The 22,133-nt window shown below is 41.2% G+C and overlaps 1 protein-coding gene across 7 annotated transcripts in view; it reads left to right on the forward strand.

Moving 5' to 3' along the window:
- The window catches only part of fynb (FYN proto-oncogene, Src family tyrosine kinase b), a 79,197-nt gene that overhangs the window by 31,965 nt on the left and 25,099 nt on the right, over window positions 1-22,133 (forward strand). For all 7 annotated transcript variants that reach the window (XM_046060154.1, XM_046060153.1, XM_046060158.1 and 4 more), the window contains 2 exons: window positions 14,288-14,544; window positions 21,736-21,832. In XM_046060154.1, coding sequence (XP_045916110.1) covers window positions 14,298-14,544; window positions 21,736-21,832 — 344 coding nt within the window. In that variant the 5' untranslated portion in view covers window positions 14,288-14,297. The remainder of the gene's footprint in view (window positions 1-14,287; window positions 14,545-21,735; window positions 21,833-22,133) is intronic.

Below are 22,133 nucleotides of genomic sequence, written 5' to 3' on the forward strand. Positions count from 1 at the left end.
TGCAATATATTGGGTGTGAGAGCAGGAGCTAATCTGCACATTAGTTCTTTGATGCTGCAACAAAAACAAAGGTATTTTCTTGTGTCCAGTCGCTCATAATATTAATGGCACAAACAAAGCTGTTGGGAGTCTTGTCTTTGTTTAGATTTTATCAGCTGTTGCACATTAACCTTAATTTGGTTAGTTAGCCATACAAATAAATGTGACTGTTGTCTGGTAAACCTGCATCAGGAGCTGGCATCTGTTCTACTGGCACATCACTCATATAGGGCTGGACGATATGGGCAAAAATGTTATCACGATAAAAAGTTTCATATCTTTCGATATAGATAAGTATCACGATAAGTATCAACTCGTTATTTATTTTGAGTTTAAGGGCTGATTTTTGCTCCTGAGTGAAAGTTGAAGAAACCTGATGGTTACTGTGGTTTTAAACGCTTCTTTATAGTCATCACTTGAGGCCAAACAGTGGATCACTTCACAAATCTGAGGTAGAACATTCAAAACAATTATGATAAAATCTTTGTCAACAAATATGCGCGAATAAAATTAAGTAAAAGCTTTTATGTGAATAAAAAAAAAAGTGAATAAAATCAAACATTTATTGAATATTTATTAAACATTTGTTATATTGTTATTGAAAAAAATTATATTGCGATAATTATTGTTATTGTTTTATTGTCCAGCCCTACGCTCATACATAAACAACAATCCACTTTAGCATTAGCTGAAATGACCACAGTTTCCACCCTTTGCCTTAGCTAGACAGCAGTTTTCTCACGTTTACTCTTATCTTACTAAAATATTTGTCAAATGTTTTGATGGCTTATCCTGCACTCTGGGACATAAACAGACATTTATCATGTCCGTTTATTAATCAAAATGATCAAATCTCTCGTAATTACACCCGTGCCACATTCCATTTCAGTCAGACATACATCACATTATGGAAGCTAATGACGCTCTAACTTCCATTTCACTGTAACTTTAAGCACGTCACTCGTCCCTACGGTTTTACTGAGGTGGAGGCTGTTTGGCTGACCGCTGTGGCGAATCCCATTGAGAGCAGAGCAGTGGTGAAGACTAACTCATGCTCAGCAGTTGTAGTGCTGGGTCGCTGTCGGTCTTCTCTATCACCACCTCGGAGGATCATTAGGTGTTCACTGTCATCCACTCCTACCTGTATAGCTGCTGCTGTTGTTGCTGCAGCTGACACTGAGCTGCCCTGACACAATGGTGTCACAGCTGGCCCCGCCCAGCCTGAATTTGACTGACAGGAGCAGCGAGGACACGAGCTCCCTTCTACGCAGTATGGAGAGAGAGAGAGAGAGAGAAATGGTTGAGGCCGGCATTGTTGTGATCCGGGCTCCGCCAGCAGGAAGAGATGAAGACAAGCATGTGGCCTCTCCCCCTCCCCTAGCGGAACCACAGATGAGCCGGGCAGCGGGAGAAAGGGTTGTTCCAGTTATGACAGTACAATCTCAGGAGGAGGAGGAGGAGATGTTGCTGACTGTAATTAACCATATACATCAGTGTATAAAAAACAGGAGATACACTAATACCAAACTTGACTGCCTCCCATCTTCTTTGTGCTTTAAGGTTGTTTGCCTGCTGAGGTAGCGCACAAAGGCCTCTATCGTCACCACACTGGGAAGGCGACCTGTACACTCTGAGGGACCCACACTGAGAGGGATGAAAGCGCGATTGAATTTGTGATTTTTAATGAAGGGGGTTGGAGCATCCTCAGGCGGACCTCCTGCGGGGACAAGTGCTGTAAAAAAAAACAAAAAGAAATAGAGCTGTGAAAACAAGATAATCTAGCCCAGATCCTTCACTTTATAGACTCTACTCCACCCAGCCCCTTTGAAACAAACCTCACAGTGCAGGAGCTGCCATTTGAATCGCAGGAATGCTTCCTTAAGAACAAAATGGAGAGCTTAACTCTTTAATGTTGACCTTGGGGATGCCAGTAGTAGCTACTCATGTCTGGTGAAGTTCACCTTGTTGAAGTCTTACAGTGTGTTACAGGGCTCTGGTGTTTTAAAGGACAGTTGTCCTAATTAGGCAGCGATATGTCTTTGTTGTCCTTTTTGTTTCCTCTTATTTTAACATTTCCTCTTTTGCTGACATTGTCCCAAGGTTGTAAATCCCTTCCTAGAGATGTAACAGAGTTGTTTTCAAGCCAACTAAAAATAGCCATGTCCCAAGTTTTCCTTTTCAGTCCCAGCCGGCTGGGTCTGAGTAAGTGTCTCTGGTCAGCTGTGTGTGTTTCCTTTTCACTTACCACAGCAAAGCCTGGGAAAGGGAGGCCGTTGTGTTTAATTGTGGTCAGGCTGGCCTGGTGGAGGCAATATGATTGTGTGTTTTATTGGCATGTGTTTAGTCGTACATGATTAGGGTCACTGTCAGACTTCAGATACAGTATAAATACGAAGTATGTGTGTCCATAATCATGTAAGACTGTTAATGCTGGTTATATACAAAGCACTAACTGAACAATATTTATGACCTATTTGACTCAAATACATTTTTTTAGATGGTCTCTCACTGCATGTACAGTCTGTGTGACCCAAATTGTGACAATTCAGACATGCCAATTGAAAAGCCCACATTTCCGCTCAGGCTGCTGAGGACAGTTTTCCCTAACAACAGGCAACAGAGAAGGAACTGTTTATGACTGGAAAAAGGTATCCAGTTGAAGGTAACCAGTACACATGCTATGGCCTTACAGTCTGACTTATCTTTTCCTTTATCTGTCCTTTTTTCCTCTGTTGTCCCATCTTCACAGCAGGCTATTGATGTGTTGAGGGATGAGGCAGCAGAGGACACAGTTCAGCCAAGTGATTGGCTGAATAAATGTGGTTGAACTGATCGGTCAACTGTATATTGACCCAGCGTTCTGTCAGAATGCTGCTGCCATGTTAATGCCCGATCAGATGCATACAGTTACTTGCAGCTGTGGTGATAATAATAGAGTATCACCGCAGGTTGCTGGCTGCATGCATGCAGTCATGCACATAGCTTGTGTGCAAATGAATAAATGATGAGGAAGCGATGGAGAGAGGATGCTTCTGTGATGCATTTGATGCTTGTGTGAGTACATCCTTCCATCTGTGTGTTTGTTATTTGAGTGGCTAACCTTCTCTAGCACAGGCCTCATCCGACACTGGTAGGACGGCATGCTGGGAGTGCAGAGACGAGGCTTTGCCCTGGCAGATAAGGGGGCGCAGCATGTAACACCCGGACCCCATTATTAGCCTGCTCCGTTTGTCAAGTGTCAGGACACTTGCTCCTCCCCTGCCCTTCTTCCTGTCTATCCATTTCATCACCCACCGCCTTCCCTTCCGCCCCCCTGACTCTGTCCTTCCCTTCAGTTGCGTCGCACTCTCCCTCCTCTTCTTCTGTCAGCTTCCATTCTTCCTCCTCTGCCCCGTGCCGTCTTCTCTCGCTCCGTAATCATTTTCTACCGCATTATTATCCATGCAGAACTCCCTCTCCCTCTCTTTGCCTGTCTGTCTATCTTGGTGTCCCTCCTGATAAATGGCACAGCACGAGGATGGTGTAAAGTGAATAATTACTTCATGATGTGTTGTCTGTACTACAACAGGGTGAGAAACAGCAGCTTTGATTGCATTAACAGCAGTCATGCTGGCAGGGAAACGAAGGCCATTGTAGATATAGGAGTTATAGAACATCGATGGTGCTGAGCTTTGTGTTTGTGTGACATTCTGACTACTTGTGGGTGATGTCACACAGTTGTAATAATAGTCTCCTCCATTTTTGACTCTCTGGTTCTCTCTGTTCCCTCAAAGGTCAGCCCTGTTGAGATGGTTCACAACTCATCAAGTTTTGTTAAAATGTTGCTACTATGTATGCTGGTGTGCCTGAGCCATGACATCCTTAAAACACTGGGTCATACTAAGTTAAATTCCAGCTGTCAAAAATGAAAAATGTCTGTCAGTCAGCACTTTGATCCAAGTTTTCAAAGCACCATGAGACAAGTAACAAAGTTACAAAGAGGCCAAATCATCTTTGCTGCAAAATGGAATATGACGAGAGCAATAAAGTTGAAAACTATGTCAACTGTATACTGTAACACAGACTGCATTGACAAAGAGATACAAAAAAAAGCAGTGGGTGCTATCTATGTGTAATGTGGAGGATGTTGCTCATAGTGACAAACAGCACAACAGTTTTCAGCCCATTGTTTTAGTGTTACCTCTGTACAACTTTAATCCAGCCACAGCAGGCAGCTGTTTATAGCGACAAAGCTCTAATAAACCTCCTATACTCACTAAACAACAAAGTTAGCGACCAGCTGGTGAACATAGTGGAGCATTTAGCAGTTAAAGAGCCAGATACATTCCCTCAGGAGATGGCGGAGACTGAAAACAGAGCTACAAAACAGTGAATATTGATTTTACATTAGTCAGGTGGTGGTGACTTAAAGTATTTATATGTGTCTGCTGGATGTGTAAATAACACGTTAGTCATTTCAATTTTTGAAGCCCATGATATGGCAAACGTGTGATCGTCAGCCTTTCAACAAGTGAACCCAAAAAACAAACAAAACAAACATGAATTGTGCTTTAAACTAACCGATCTGAAAATACTGGGCATACACAGTATAATGTAGCTGACTGACAATCACTGCTAATTGGTATTCAGCCTTATGGGACCCATGACTGTAGCAGTTATTTTGATAATGATTTACTTGCTCTAAAGTAGGAATACGTTTCAATATTATTTTATATGTTCAGCCCTGGTGTCTTACCAGTGTCAGTATAGAGTGTGGCTGCACTCTCCTGAACAGTTGCTGGAGGCATAGCGCTGTGGACTGCCCTCATTTTCTGCCAGATTTTGCTGCCAAAATTCTGCTAATTTGAAGTTTGAAGACCCCCAAATTCCCTGTCCTCCATGACATGTATCCAATTTCATTCAGGCATCACCCAGATATTTTAAAGGTATAGTTTGCCCTTTTTTCTTCAGCTTCAAAGGTGCTGATGGAAATGTTTTTGTAATCAGAGCCAGACAAGCCCTTTCCCCCTGCTTCCAGTCTTTATGCTAAGCTAGGCTAATCGCCTTCTGTCTCCACCTCTGTCCTTAAAGTAGACCTGTTATACTGATTTTCCAATCCTATATTGTAGTTCTGGGACTCCTGTATCGTAGCTTTGCATGACTCAAAGTCTTATACTGGCTCTTCATGTATGCCTTCATTTCAGCCTCTGTCTGAAACAAGCTGTAGATGCTCCTGTCTCTTTAAGGCCCCCCTCTCAAAGCCCACTGTCTTCTGATTGGCCAAGACCTGAAGCATGTTACCAGGCTGTTGTTGTCGCTGACCGGTACAGGCAGACTGAGCATAGCTGTGCGGAGCAAATGACCATATATGGAATACTGTCTCCGTGTAGCTCTTTGTCTCAACGGAGCTGTTGGTAGAAAAAGCAGTTCATTACAGGAGAAAATCTGATGTTTTGGCTCACAGGGACTTCTTTTAAATACCTTAACCTCATTATTTGAAGCTTTGGCCATGTTCAACATAAACATCCAACATTGTAACATTGTAGATAAGTCATAAAACGTGGAAAAGCATAATAGGTCTCTTTTAACACATCAACATGAGATTGGGATAAAGCTTCTCACCACACTCATGAAAAGAAAGCAAAAAAAGTGCCCATCCCAAAATTCTTAATTATTCCAAAGGGACGAAAACAGCCTTCCATGAGGGTTCAACACGACCCACCCCCCACCTGTAATAAACCCTGCACCATCACCTCTCCATCAAATATAAACGCAGCGTCTCCCTCGACGGCTGCCCCCAAACGCCATGACATACCTTCAGCTCTGCACGACCATCCCATTCATTATTCACCTACAGTGGCAGGTGGATATGGGTGTGCCTCTGGCAGACTTGTCTTTTCTTAGAAATGGAGGTGGACTGCACCTTTTTTTCATGTGGAGTTAATCAATTTTCATGCCGTTTACTACTTTAATGACGTTTTTTACATGTTCAGATGTTTCAGGTCTTCAGGTCTTCAGCTCCAATTAAAGAACCTAATAAATTTTATCCATCCAATGTAAAGCCTTTTGCGTTAACTAATTATAGATCTGACTCCACTACTGGTCGTGTCCTGCTCTTTAATTGGATTTCCACAGAGGGTTCATTGATTTCATGTTGAGATTGGCTGAAACATTGGAGGGTTTACTTGGTCTGATATGAATCATGAGAGGATACTGAGAGCTGTATGCAAGCAGTCAAAAGGATAAAATAATTCATGTTTCCTTGTCTGAAAATGTATGCATTGTAGAGACTTTTTGCAAGGATTGATGAAACTATGCTATGAACTTCCTCAGTTTTGGTTGTCGCCTTTAGAGCTGTTTCCTGCAGCCCTCTGGGATGGGGAGCAAGAGACTGGGGGAATAAACAGCAATAAAAGCCCCTACGGCAAACAGGTGGCGGCTTTTTCTGCAAAGGAGGAATAATTAATCAGCGGAGAGGACTACGTGAAAGGGAGGGAAGGAAGGCAGAAATAAAGAGATGAAAGAGCCTTCAGTTCAAAGAGAGCAGTCAGTGATGAGCTTGGCCCTGACTGGGCCTGCAGAAGGCTGTGAGGGAAGGCGCCAGAGAAGCAGGGCTTACAACTGTCACAGCTGTCTTTGGACTGAAGTAGATTGCATTTAACATGAACCCAGTAATCTTGCTAAAATGATTGTTCTAATTGATTAGAGTTGGTCAAAAAAAAAGCAATTGCAGAATATTTATTGGAGGGGAAGAAGAAATTAATTTGACAAACATATTTCAGACACAAACATGGTTTCAGTGCCTGTCAAATGAAGTTGTTCTCTCTGGGCTCGAGGTGGACCAGCCCCTTTCTGAATTACCATTTCATTTTACTTCACTCATTCACCCTGATTCCATGCTCATGTTAGCTAATTTATGTGTGGGAACGGGGTTCTTTTGTTTTGCATCAGTACCATGTGATGTATTTTGTAATTTAAGGGTTGTCATTTCACTTGTTGCCATTTTTGTGCCCAGTCTTTTGTAATTTCTTTTCCATGGGTATAGCTAAGCAGGTAGAAGGTACCAAGCTATTTAGGGAGATGTCTGAATCTTGGAAAAAAATAAATAAATTTAGGCAATGTTTAGTGTTCTAAAATTACAATATGTGGTATTTAAACAAGATGATTTCATAGGTAAAGATAGTGTAATGTCAGTGTAATAACATGATGTGTGATCCTTAATTAGGCATGCAGTGTAAACTTCCTGTTTAGGGGGTTTCTAGCTCTTGAGGCTGCGTCTGTCATGGTCAGCTCAACACTAAAATAGCGGAGGAGAATAACAATACTCCAACTTGGCCTCTGTGAGCAGCAGATACAGTCACTACTGACTGCTTGATGTGTAATGTCACTGCGGGACAGGAGTGCCTCCACGCTGCTTTACATATTGCAGTGGTGAGAGATACTGTGTGTGTGTGTGTCCCTAATCAGTCTCAAAAATCCATCAAAACCACCTACATCCAGCTACATATTATGACCAGCTATAATGCTCTCTCCATGAAAATAGACTTGATCTGTCGTCACATCACCTCTCGTCCAAAGATTATCATTTAACAACTGCGCAGGAACAGCTTTCCATCCGGCTCAGAGGGATCAATACATTTGTTTCCTCTGCAAAAGCCGATTCAGTCTGCCTCTGCCAGTCACGGCTTATATAAAGAGTCAGAATGCAGAGCAGTTTGTGGTCTCAGTCAGTGCTGCCATCTGCTGTGAGCATATACCATTAGAGTTAATGCTCTGCAGCACTGAGGGTAGCATTGCTGCTGTTGTTGCCTGGCCCCCTGCCTGCCCCGCTGTTCTGTCACATAGGATTACAGTGCCCGCTGACAGAGTCGGTGTGGCGTGTGCTGCTGCACCGCTGCTTCACATGTGAGCCAGCAATTCCGCTCTGCCCAGGGGTTTGATACCAGGTCGTTGACATGGGTCAAACCAAGTTGATTACAAAGAGCACAAAGGTGATATGACCTCAACCTGATCCACTTTGCATTTACTTAAGGGATCAGTGTGTAAGATTTAGTGGCATCTAGCGGTGAGGTTGCAAATAGCAACCAACTTTCTAGTCTACTGCTTCCACCCCCCCCCCCCTTTCAAAGAGCGTAGGACAGCTACGGTGGCTGACACAGAGCAAAAGATGTCATTATCTGAGGCAGCAGAGAGTGGCCAGGCAAGAAAGGTAGATATATTAAGAAATTGTATTTACTTACTTATTCAGTAAAACCATATATTATTGCGACTTGTCCACTGACAGATATGGAAAATGTAAGCCAAGAAGAAGAACATAGTGACGAAATGTGCGCTGTAGAGCAGTTTGTCCTACTGTAGAAACATGGCGACGTAGCATGGTGATGTCCATGTAAGGGGACCCGCGTTTATATAGATAAAAAAGGCTCATTCTAAGGTAGTAAAAACATAACGGTTCATTGTGTAAGGTCTTTATACACCACTGACAACATAGTTATGGATCTTATATTTAATTTCTGTCAATAGATCCTCAGAAATATTACACACTGAACCTTTAATGCAGCTATCATCGCAGAGGTTGTGTCTTTATCCATAAGGCGCCATATGTGAGTTATTTCATGCAGCGTTTCCCCCATGCAATCATTGTCTCAGTTACAGAGATCAGGCAATTTAAAGCAAGGACTTAAAAGATGCTAACAATAAAAACAAGACACAGAATGTACATAAAAGATTACACAAAGAGAGAAGACAGGGCATTCAGTTTGAAAGGCTCGTCCTTGGCATAGACCTGTTATCATGTTTGGTCTAAAAAGAAGCACAAATCATACGGTAAGATTTCTCTCCTATTGGCAACCTCTGATTGTTCTGACGGGCATTTCGACATCTGTTTGCACCAGCATGCCGTTTGAGGGATCAGTCTGTAATTATATAGAAAGTGAGTGGTCACGGTGTGTCAGTATGAGGCTGCTGTTTCAGTTGGTTGAGAAGAAGGCTTCTCTCAGTGGCTGCACTGGCATCAACAAAGACCCAAGCCTAAACAAGGGTAGCCACTGATCACCTACATGGTTAAAGACATGTGAGCTGGTTGAAGTGTTCATTGCATTTATCAATATGGAAATCTGGGGTGGAAAGAACAACATTATGTGTTGACTTTATGTTCTCGGTAAAGATGCTAAAACCTCTAACCCAAGTACCCAGTAGCAACTGAAGTGACAATTTGCTAACCCACAACTTAATTACATATCATCTATATCATGGTATTTATCCTGGTATTAGTTTCTCCATACACATCACCTTTAACTGGGCATATCGTAGCGTAACAGTGCACATGGCCAAGCAAAACTTTTATCAGTGTACATACAGTTTATTGTTGAGATGTGTTTTTATAGTTAGGTTATTTTGACAGCCTTAAGTTTCTCAAACAATCTGCTCCACTCTGAAATGGTATATGTGGTATGGTAACTCCACACCTCAGGAAGAGGAAGCAGCTGGACAGACTTGTTCGCTCTGCCTCAAAAATCATCCGCTGTAAACACACCCCCATCTCTGAAAAATACGAGACCCGCATTCAGTGCAAATATCTAAAGATACTACAGTACTCAACACACACCGCCAACCCCTCCTAATGACAAAATACTCAGGGCCATCAAATTTCCTCAACAAATTTACCATCCAGTTACTAAATGGCTCCACATTTCCGCACCGGTACTTTACAAAAGCAAAGCACTGACTACTAGTTTTTTCTTTTTTAGGAGCACTTGTCATTTTAACTTATTCTTCTTTTGTACTATTGATATTTTACATCCATGAATGAAATGTTTTGATGAGGTGGGGTCCATGTGTTAAAATGTGTGTTCTTACAAAGTGTCTTGACTGTTGTGCTGTGATTGTTGTTCTGTCACCAGCACACTGAGGCAAATTTCTAACAACTAAGGTATATGGCAATATGGCAAAGTATTGAATTTGAATTGAATTAGGTATTCAAATGCTAATTTGATGTGTGCCTCAAAGACACAGGGTCTTGCATGCAAAATAACTATCCTATTTTCTAACACAGATCACATAAACATATACACATACCTTGAATTGGCTTGAAACATGCCAGAAACCTAGAGCGGAAACTCAAAACTCCTGCTTCACATACTTTCTTTTTTTCTGACCTAACCACACATGTGTTTACGCTCATACTATGGAACATTCGGAGGCAGAACAAAGAAGCAAAGACGTTCTTTCTTTCTGGCGACACACCCGACAGTCACACTAAGCCAAGTCACAGGAAAAGACGTTATCGGATCCAAAATGCAGACACTCTCACACGTTAGAATGTATTAACCAAAAGATGAAAAACTTAGGTTAGGCAGGCAGTTCAAAAAGCAAAATCCAGAGTGAATAATCAGAAAGCAAAAATCCAAAGTAAATTCACACACATACACACACACTCCTTTTTTGGTCTTCACATTAAGTTAGATTAGCTATTGTGTTTTCACTTTTAGTATCTTGTAAACAAATGCTTTTCAATGAGTTACATCGTAGTTAATTATTAAAACAAAAAATATGATAATTGGCAATTTAAGTAGGGCTGCATCTAATGATTAATCTGCTGGAGGGTTTCAATTCAGCAATTAATCTTTACGACTACAAAATGTCAGATAATTCACATTTTCTGAGAGTCCTCGGTGATGTGATGAATTATCTTGTTTAATCAAAATATTTAATTTACAGTTACAGTAGAAACTGCAAATATTTATCAACCGGTTATATGGATGACAAAATATACAAATGTGAATTTGATGATATTCTGCATGAGAAATAAAGAATATTAATCCACTGATAGTGATCAATTTGAGGTTTCCACTGTGATTAATCATCTTATTTTTGCAGCTGGAAATGTAATGATGATCTACAGGCTAAAATGAATGTTAAAGTTTTTTTTGGACATCCAGAAACTTAACTGGGTTCATCCTCAGCTCATCCTCATTGTTGAACTGTAACTCTGTGAGAACAGAAATGACAGATTGTTGACAGTTACAGTGATAATAAAATGAATATTATGTATACTGCGAGATGAATAGCCAGGTTTCTCAACCTTCCATGTAAATGTCACATCAATAGGATCAAAACCAGGAGAAGACTCAAAACTCCGTTACTGGTGAGCATGTAAACATACGTAACGTAAATGTCCCAAGGGAGGCACTAAAGGAGAAGTCATGTAGTTTCTAAGATAGATAGGGTTCATCCTCTGTGTTGCACAAATATTTCATGTCAGCCTGCCTAGTAGATTAGATTATAGTAAAATAGATAAGATTATTTCTTGTGTACTTTGGCTTGATGGTGGTCACAGAAAACTCTGGGGATCATCATCTGGGGAACGTGAATATCCACTGCAGATTTAATGGTTATATTAATCCAGTAGACGCATATTGTTGACGCTTATTGTTGGTGTTTAGTTTCGTTCTGTCGTTCATGTTTTCAGCCTCTTGTCCACAGCCGCTTGTCATTTGATTGGTGTGTGATTATCCCATTTCAGAGTGGCTATTGTTCGTCAGTGTCGCTGTCAGTTGGTAGAGGAGTGAGGTGCCTTTCTATGAGCCTCCACTTGTTTATTGCTGCTGCTAAGAAGGGGAAGCCCACACCCCTCCTTCATTATTCTTCTCTCTGTCCTCACAGTGTGACACAAGTGAATACGTTTCCTGCTTCTCGCTGCAGTCAGATGAGGTGACTGAGGCAGAAGAGAGAAGGAAAGAGTGAATGTATTCTCAAGTGACACATTCGAGGACAGGCTGGAGCCAAAGGCCAGACTGACAACTTGTCTTCTGAGGAGAGCCTGGGATTTATAGCCCATTGTGTCTGTGCTGATATACCATGCCGGCAGCTATTTTCATATTTGTTTTGCACAGAAACAATTAGATGGCATAAATTCCTATGGGAGTACAACAGTATGTGCCCTGCTGTTGTGTGGTATGTCGTTTTGAAAATCTCAGCATTTCATTTCACTGAGGGAAAGACAATCCTAACTTAGTCATAAGTAAACTATTGAGAAAGTATTTCAAGATTTTTGTAGACCGTAGTCTGGAGCTGCGTTACTCCTTACAAGCACATGCGCACAACAGTAACATTCCTTCTTTTCTACAACATAGCTGTCCACAGTGGAAAGATTCCTGCTTCATTGCAACCCAAGACTATCTGCTTATTACAAAAGCCAAGATTTTATCTCCAAAGCTCAGATACCTTGGTGATGTTGCCTGAGTAATTCTCAGACTTGACAAAGCTCCTGCAGACATAAGTAAATTATACACCTGTTCACAGGTTGAGCGTTGCTCTCTAACTGACTTTGACATGTAAAACATTTCTCTCATAAAACAATAAATAACTTTAGATTTAGATTTATGATTGAGAATTGATGTTTTACTAAAGAGACATCAAGGCTAAGAGAAATATGTTTGAGAGTGTGTTTGCCTGATTGACAGTCACTTAGCCATGGTGGTTGCTGCTTGCTCAAATTAAAATTAAGAATGCTTAGACTGTGGGAGACAGTACCCCCAAATCCAAGCTTTAAAAGTGTTAAAAACAAGCAATAATAATGAGGTTTATAAAATCATGGCGGTTTGTATGAAATGGTGGTTCTGACTTTATCACAGCAAAGCCATTTAAATCAAACAATGAACTTTTTTCCCCCCAAAACAAGTTAAACTGTCCTGTAAGTGATCATTTCAGTTATTTTCCCTGTTCGTATGATTTCTTTTTTTCATACACATTCTCCTTCATAGTAACATCAGTTTCAATTATCTTTCTCTTAAAGACACGCCATGATGTCAAGTCAGCCTCCGTTCCACTAGCCTCTGTAACTCAATACAGTTGATCTCATTCAGCATTTCTTTCATCGCTCTTTCTGAGACAAATGAAGCGTGTTCCTAAGATAAATCTGCATCCCCTACAGCAGTTGCTATAAGAAATTGAGACCTTAAACAATGATTCGTTTTAAAACTACAGCTCCCATGAAAAAACTACAAGCGCGATTACTTGCGTCATCATCATGACTTGATTTTTTCAGTACTCATAAAACTCAACACTCTCCTCAGTCATTTTGAACTGTAATCTCGGCAGACATGTCTGAGCTTCTGTCGAGCCCTGACGTTTAGCCCGAGAACGTGTAGGGCTTATGGGAAATGGTGTTCGTTAAAGGCAGCTAAAAAAAGAAATATTGAATAATGATATTAGATCTTTCAAGAAACCACCATCTTTATCTTTATCTGAACATATGAACTGAGTTTAGAAAGGCTCTGTTCCAAGGCTGTATATTGTCTTACTTCTTACTGGAACAGAAACTGGAAGCTTCAGTGTCACTTTGGCTCTTGATGTCCCACTCACAGTCTGTGTTGCTGCAACTGTATTTGCAACTTAGAATTCCAGCTTCTTAAGTAGAAAGTAGAATCCGCAGATCTCTGGAATCCAGCAGAACTTCTTCTATAAAGAGACTGCATTAGTGGAAGACTGGTGAAGATTCTTATTTCTGGCTGCTCAGGCTGACTGATTGCTCGGCTCCATGATAAAGCCAGCGTCTAGTTGCTGACGCTTTGTCCTCCCACCACTCTCCATTAAAATCAACAGGGTGATGTTGACAGCACAGCACCGTGCCTCCACGTCTCCCCCTCTCTCTGGCCAGCCTCCCTGACACCAGAGTGATAGGAGCCGTTATTCCTCATGACCAAGAAAGAGACACATTGTTTGTGTGAGTCATCCAGAAGCCAAGCCGTGTTCAGGCTATAAAGAAAAAGGTCCCTGCCTCCCGGACCAGAGTGCTAATCAGTAAAAGGATGTCATGTGTATAGAAAGCAGAGTGAAGTGAAAACCTTGAACAGAGTGATGAGCTCAGTTCAGTTTGGTGTTCTGCCGAGCCCTTTTCTGTCTGCTCAGTCTTTTGACAGACAGCATTTTTCATCTTATCGACTCACCGGTCCAGCTTATAGTATATAAGCTGATTGAATTGCCTGCATGAAGGCTCTTGTCTGTGTTTTTATTTCTCTTCCCCATTATCACACTTTATTTGTTGTTGTTGACGTAATCTTCCTCTGTCATTGAGTTATGATCCAACAGCCTGCTGTCGTTTATAAATTGCTTAAGTTTTTCATCTTAGCTGCACATCATAGTCATATTTCTGTATTTATGCAATGCGCTTTGATATTTCTTACTTTCCACTTTGTGATTTAGCGCTCAAGTCAACCACTCTCCGTATTAACCAGCCTGATGTCTTTTCCTCTCTTGTCGTCCACAGATTATAGATAATGGGCTGTGTGCAATGCAAGGATAAGGAAGCAACCAAACTCACAGACGATCGAGACACCAGCATCTCCCAGGGAGCGGGTTACCGCTATGGGGCCGACCCCACGCCGCAGCACTATCCCAGCTTTGGGGTCACCGCCATCCCCAACTACAACAACTTTCACGCCCCTGTCGGACAGGGGATGACCGTCTTCGGAGGGGTCAGCACTTCCTCTCACACCGGAACCCTAAGGACTCGTGGTGGGACAGGTAAAGGACATATGATGTTCAGAGTTAGTTAGGAACAGTCATGGTCAGAAGTGGAACGCGAAGGGGGCCACACCTTTTTTTGTCAGTGTGCAGCCCTGCCGCTGCCAGTCAAAATTGAACTCCTGATTGCACTTTCTGCTCAAATATGAAATAGCAAAAGTAAAGCTGTGTTATTTAAATGTTTTGTTAATATATTTTTATTACTAAAAGGAAGAACAAGTTCTTTAGGGAAACATCCGAAGTGCTCCTTTTTGTCTCACTGTAGGGCAGTGCTCGGCAATAGGCGGCCCACGGGCCATTGCTGGAGGGAGAAAAAACTAGAAATGATAGCAGCTGGTGCTGAAATCGATCTCAGTCAAGACAGCCAAGGTTACTCACACAATCACTTCCTCTTAACTGATTGTGCCTACAAAATAAAAGCATGAGAACTTTTTTTTTTGCAGCAATGCTTCGTGTTGAGTTTATTGAGAGCTTTTCTTTTGATTCGAAAGAGTCTCTGGCCTGCTTGACCCAACTCTGAAAAAGCCGTCAGTAATGTGTGATTGGATTCCCCTGAATTTCCTCAGGAAAATGAAAATAAGCATCACTGAATGCGGATCAAATGCCGGGACGCGCACACACACTGCAGCACATGCTTTATTGTGAGCATGTGCAAAAGTGTCTTTATAAGCTAATCAATTTGTTTAACAAGGGAGAAAAGTCCGCAGGATTTTGGGATCAATCATACAACTTCCCCAACGGGGGTCCCGCAGTCTACCGACTGAGCTAAACGTGCACACGAGTATCCAAGGGTTTGAAATAATTTGACTGTGTTCTGGCCCGCCATATAACGGGTTGAAAATAATTTGGCCCGATGCCAGACATTTGCTGAACCCTGCTGTAGCGTGACATGTAGCTAGTGCTGTAGCTACATGTTATGGGCAGACAGACAGAACTGGGAACATAAGAGCCTTTGCCAAAAAACATTTTATTTGCTGTATCATCCTAAAAGTTATCAATAGGATCTTTAAGTCAGTCCTAAAACATACTGGGAGAAATTGTGAACAAGCCGAAACAGGTGTGATGTGATCGTTCCTCTTTGTTCTGGTTAAAAGCCGAGCAGTCGAGTTCTGTACAGTCTGTAGTCGTTTCAAGGTTTTTTGATTAAAACAAGAGAAGAGGGTGTTGCAGTAATCAAGGTGAGAGGAAATTAAAGCATGTACAACAGGTCTGCATCTCTAAAATTGAAAATGGATGGTATTTTAGCAATATTTCTGAGGTGATAAAAAGACGACTGGACAAGCTTGGTGATATGTTGCTTAACACATAAATTGCTATCTAACAAGACATGAAGATTTCTACTAACTAAATACTCAACCCCGTGTAAACTTGACTGCTAGATGGCAAACAGAGTAGTGATGAAGGAGGTTTATAAAATCATGATTTTTTAACAAATAGAGAATCTGCCTTCATTTCTGTTTTAATCCAATCACTCGTGTACTTATAAAATAAATAAATGTTTTTAATCAGCTGTCTTTATTATTTTTTAAACCCTGCAGTCACATCAGTGTCAGTCATCTTTCTCTCAATGGTTGATTAAAGATAACACAAATGAATCCACATACAATTAGATAGGCTCTTGAGATGATGAAAAGCGAAAGAAGACAGACATATTAAGCATAAAGCATCATTCACTACATACAGTATTAACCAAGCGCGTGGGTAGTGGGGTGAGGAGGGTGCTCCAGCACCCCTATTGACAGGGAGGAATACAGTGTGCAAATTGCATGTGCTGACTACATAGTGGGCACTATTGTTACTATATGACAACATAACAAACAGCAGGTTAGTGCTTAATGCAGGGGATACTCTTGATATTACAGCCTCATAATTTGACGTCAGCAACTGTTTGCACTGTTTTGTCACTATTAATGAAGCTACACTGGTGTGATGCACAAATTATCCAGCGCCCCCAACCCAACTAATTATCTTATCTCATATTTAGCCTTGCAACTTTGCAGGTGATTTCTTTATTGTGTTGATGTATGAGTGTTTTCTTTCATGATTATAGAGGCTGCTGTCAGTCAATTTAAATGTTTCCATGGGTGCAGTAATGTCACAGCAAATACCCTGGGACATTTATGCAGCAAAACTAAAAGCTGTATTTATAAACTTGACAGGACAGACAGAGGAAACTCTGCAGAGGAAACAGAATTCAACTTTTAGCTTGCTAAAATTAGACCCACAGATCGAACTCAAGATTAATCTAGAGGACAGCTGCTGTACTTCAGATAGTTTCTCTGTATGAACCTGGACTCTAATAAAATAAATAAAAAAAATATTAATTAAATGCGCACTGCGTCTCTCTTAAGGGGGAGACAGGGTTGCTCTAGTTATTGAAGGCACAATAAATTGCTTCATCCCCAAGTGTGGACACTGAGCGTGGAACAGTTTTTCAAGTTGAAATGAGTGTAGCAACGATGTAATCAGCTGCGCCCGCATGGCCTTCATTTAAGTTGATTGTGTTATCAATGTTTTTTATTCTAATGATTTTATTTATACATACATATAAATATAGAGGTCCGGACCTTGGTTTCCTCATGCGACCATGCTTGTAATCACTCTGTGTTGAAGTGTGTAAGTGCGTGCCCACACACAGTCGTGTCATGCACACACGCTATGGTTAAGGTAGCGTTAGATTTAGACTAAAACAAACAACTTAATTAGGTTTAGGGAAAGATTGTGGTTTGGGTTATAATGACTACTTCATAAAGGTTGGGAGACCATGGTTACAATAATTACCGCACTTATTCTCTAAAAGAGAATAAGCTTTTAATACATCACAGGTTGTTCTCAGGTTATGGCATGGACATCTGTGTTAGTTGCACATTGAAGGTCACTACCAAATAAAGTCAAAGTTTGCAATAAACTGCGTGTGGCACGAAATCCAAGCAGAGTGCAACCCCCACGGTAATGCTACCTCAAGATTTGGCATCTTCTCCTGTTGATGTAGCTATATGTTAGCTAGCGTTTTGCTAACATTAGCTAACTTCAGATGTGACTAAATCTAGTGTAATGTGTCAGTGTAGATTGATTACATTGTATGGGTATATACATTGTAAAGTGTATGAAACAGCTTTGAACCATCTTCAAAATGACAGACGAGCTTGGCACATAGCATCTCTAAGAACAGGAAAGGGGAAAGTTGACTGAGGTTCCGCCGGGTACTAGGCTAGCTCAACTGTTGTTGGAGGACAAAGCCAAAAGGGGCAGGACTTGTGTGAAGAACAAAGCTTGATAGAGAAGTTCAAATTGTTTTAAAAAATGTGCAAAAATAATTGGACGTCAGTCACTGGTCTAATGCCTGGACTGACAGAATGAATCTGCATAGGGGAATAGAAACAGCTGCAGCCCCTCCTCCATTCCTACCACTGTGGTGCCCTTGAGCAAGACCCTTGAACCTCAAATGCACCAGTGGAGCTGCTCAGTGGCCAACAGATCAGACTGTGCTTGTACTGGCCACCTTCCTGGGGTGCCAGTATGGGTCAGCGTTCGAAGGAAAGTCAAACACTGACCCATTCCTGGCTCACCAAAAATTACAAAAAATTTAAAGAAATTAGTGGTCAAGCCATTCAGTATCTCTGCAGGTGCAAGTGCTCCGAGAGACAGTAAAAGCTAGGACGGACAAATGGCATTTAGCAAAGAATAAATAACACAAGGAAGACATTTGTTTGTAAGTTACTTTGAGCAATTGTTTGTCAGAAGAAGGACAGTATCTGCAACACATACAAGAGTGTGAAGATAGTTTCTTTTTAGATCATTCCCACACAGTTACAGCATTCTATGCGCACAGTGATAGCTCACAGCCACCCACACACATACACCTCCGTATGCAAAAGGGATTCTTTGTGCAGTTAAAGACTTCCTATGGCATCCCATAATCCTAACAATCCTCACCTCACAGCCCCTGCTATAGCTCCACTGCCGACCCCAGCCCGGCCCTGTCAGGAACGTCCGGCTGGCATTAGCGCAGGGCTTTGTGTGCCGGCCCATTGTTTGGGTAGGGAATATTCCTACTCAGGATATCCTTTATGTTTGACCGAGCCCAGGCTCCTCTGCAGAGGAACTCAGCATTTCCACTCAACTTAGCAGGAGTCCTCTCCCTCAAAGTGTGGATCATTTTCTGCGCTGTATAATCCAGATCCACACAGGGGTAGAGGAGCAGAAAGCGGTTTAGCATTTTAATTTACTCCTGGGGATATTTGGACATAAGCCACCCTTTCCTCTCAACCTCTGTTTTAACAGCCACAAACTGCATCAACCCAAACTGCAGTTGGCATCAGACATCTTATTGATTATCAGTTGATCTTTTGCTTATGTCATTTCCCCAAATGGAAATTCACACCTTTTCCTGTGACCTTATGTAACTAATTAGGTGGAATTCCAGCAGACAACTCTTGAATGAATCAATAAACTAAATACCTAGCGTCCACCTCGGCTGACCTAATGGAAAAAACACTGCAAACCACATTCGAATGATGCATTCAGGGTTGTCTTGTTATGTTCTAATGGTTAGAAAACCCAAGTGTTTCAATAAGACAGTCTGCTCTCCCGGCTCGCTGTTTGAAATCACATGAATAGCAGCAGGTCCTCTCTTATCTGTAGTTCTATCAGCAAAAGCCTCGCATAGCCTCTTCATATCAACACTGTTTCCCAGAAAGCCTCGGGCTGGTGAGAGTGTCTGAAGTGAAATGATTTGAATAAATGTGATCAAGAGAGTTTCAGTGGAAGTGCCTGTTCAACTTCCATTTGTCAAACACTCAGAAGCATTAGAACAGAAGAACAGCTTAACAGCCTCACCTCAAACCTGAGCAAAACACTTAGAGTGTTGCTTTTGTCTCATCTTATGTCCTTTGTTTTCAAGACAAATCAAGCTAACTAAAGATGGTAAGATAGATAGAGGTCCAAACCTTCCTAAAGGATAATTCCAGTTTATTAAAACAAACAGATTAGTCAAATTAATATGAAAGTGAAAAGGTAAACGATAAAGGTTTTATCTAAACTATCTGCGTGCGCACAGTTTTCCTGGGCAGTGAGGATTTATTTGCATTTTGGGTGTGCTCACGTTCAGTTTTACCTCAAAAAAGATTGGTTTTGATTATCTAGATAAACTTTTGGCTTTCCCCAGAAAGTTTGACCTTGATATAGTTGTTTGCCAAAATAATATTGACTCATGGTCTACTAACCTTCTTTTTCAAGAGCTTTTAATCACTTTGAACGTTCTTTGTGCGGCCCTCATCTGTTGATGAAGGAAACGGGTACTAGATAAAGGAAGAGCTGTCTGGTGCTCTTAGAGTAAGGCAACCTAACCAATCAAGGAGAGACTTCAGAGAAAAGATCCAAAGTATACTGGAGCATATATATATATATATATATATATATGCTCCAGTATACTATACTGTGTATATATATATATATATTTAAAATTATTAATAAGTCAGTGTGATCATGTAACGTGTCTCCTGCCTGAGCAGCAACCACCATGAGACCACCTTTCTAGAAATATGAAGTCAGTACATGTTTCCTAGATGACATTATGGTCTTAATATCCAAATTCATTCATCCTGATCTGTTTTGTGGTATTGCGGACATTATTGTACAGTGTTGGGATTTAAAAAAAAGTATGTTTGTCAATGTGTTGACTTGATTGCTTAGTTGGTAGCAAGTAGTCTCATTAAGAGAAACACACATCGACGCAACCAGGAAAGAGTTCAGCGTCTTATTCACTGATAGTGCTTAGACAGTGAATTCAATTACAATTGGAGTTCTCGAAATACTGGATAACCCTGTCACCCCAGTTGAAAGTAAGCATAATTTTAATTTAACGTTTATTTAGGCCCCCAGTATCTCACACCTCTGGGTTAATTTCTTCACTATGGTTTTTCTTTTTTGTCACCATGGACTGTTTTGTTATATTTATGTTTTACCCACCACACCTAACAGGGTAGTTCAACGGTTTTTCTCCACCTCACAACTTCATTTGAATTGTTTAGCTCCTGCTGCGATTAACACGCTGTTAACACGTCCTACATTGAGCCTAAATTCCTTCAGTGCGTTTGCCACAAGGAAGCAATAAACATGAGTGTATGGGTGAGAAAATATTCCTGTCAGATAAATGCTACTGAGATTTATTAAAACGACAGCTGCTATTCTTTTACCCCTGTGATGATTGCAAAATTAGTAGGATTAGTAAAGGGAGATCAGGTACTTTGTGAAAAGAATGTAGACTCTGCAAAGGTTACTCTGCCATTACAAAGCCAATTCTACCACAGGAAAGATGTAGTGGCAAAGAATTACAGAGAGCAAATGTTAACAGTACTTCAAAATGGAGGGGTTTAGCATGCTTGAAACTAAGTAGTTTGTTGTCTGCCCACATCGCAAGGGGTTTACAGATGTAATGAATGATCATACGCGAAGGCCTGGCAAAAAGCCTGCTGTATTAGCCACCCCATGGTTGCATCTCACTGCCCCCCTGGTCTCTGTGAATTCTCTACAAGTCTATGTAGGCTTGAAGCAGTCAGTTGTGCAAATGGGCACCCTTTAAAGGCATTCATGGTGGTAGCTCTGTGAAGGATGAAAAAATAGAGCTCGGGGATGACATTCAAATTATTTCAGAAATGTGCAAAAATGGTTGGTCGCTGGTCTACTCACTGGACTGGCAAAATTAATCTGGGTATTAAAGGAGAAACAAAATTATCTACAATAGTTGTCGAGACATTTCATTCAAACTTCAACTGACGGTGGCACTAGAGTCCATGGAACAACAAAGTCATTAGCATTCATTCTATGGGAACCAGCAGTATCTGTACCAGATTTGAATTACAATCCATCCAGCAGTTAGATATTTCAGTCTTTAAATTAGTGGAACAAGCAGGACCAACATTGCAATTTAATGCTAATAATAATAATTAATAATAGAAATATAAACATTACCAGTTAAAATATGCAATACTAATGTTTCATTATTGGGTAACACCTTTGAAATATCCTTTGCTTCCTGAGTGGCTTGCTTTCATTCAGTTTCCTCATTAAATTCAACATGACTGAGTGTGCTGCTGCTGCCAGTGTGTCATCAGATAAACATGAATCTGAGCTTCATTTTCTCTCGCTAATCTTCCGAGTGCTGACTCTGTGTTTTTATCCCCCCTGCAGGAGTCACCCTCTTTGTGGCACTTTATGACTATGAGGCACGGACAGAAGACGACCTCAGCTTCAGGAAAGGAGAAAGGTTCCAGATTATCAACAGCACGTAAGTCACTACAGCTGCTTATCAGCCTGCCTGCACTTGGGAGGAATGGTCTGAAAGGGCATGGTGCTGCTGGGAGTGGAGCAGACAGGGCGTAGCTTTTCAGCTGAGGTGAAAGTGGCAGCTTGTACAGGGGAAAGAAGGGTTTTGGTTCCATCATCTGGAACAAGCTACAGCACAAAATAAGCCTGCTTTACTTTAGTTTGTGGAAGTGTAACATTATGATATGTTACACTTCCTGTTATGATGATAAAACAGCTTAGATCCAATGATAACTGTTAAGAAGCAACTTTATATTTATATA

Source organism: Micropterus dolomieu, linkage group LG10 (genome assembly GCF_021292245.1).
Source record: "Micropterus dolomieu isolate WLL.071019.BEF.003 ecotype Adirondacks linkage group LG10, ASM2129224v1, whole genome shotgun sequence".
Classification (NCBI taxonomy): domain Eukaryota; kingdom Metazoa; phylum Chordata; class Actinopteri; order Centrarchiformes; family Centrarchidae; genus Micropterus; species Micropterus dolomieu.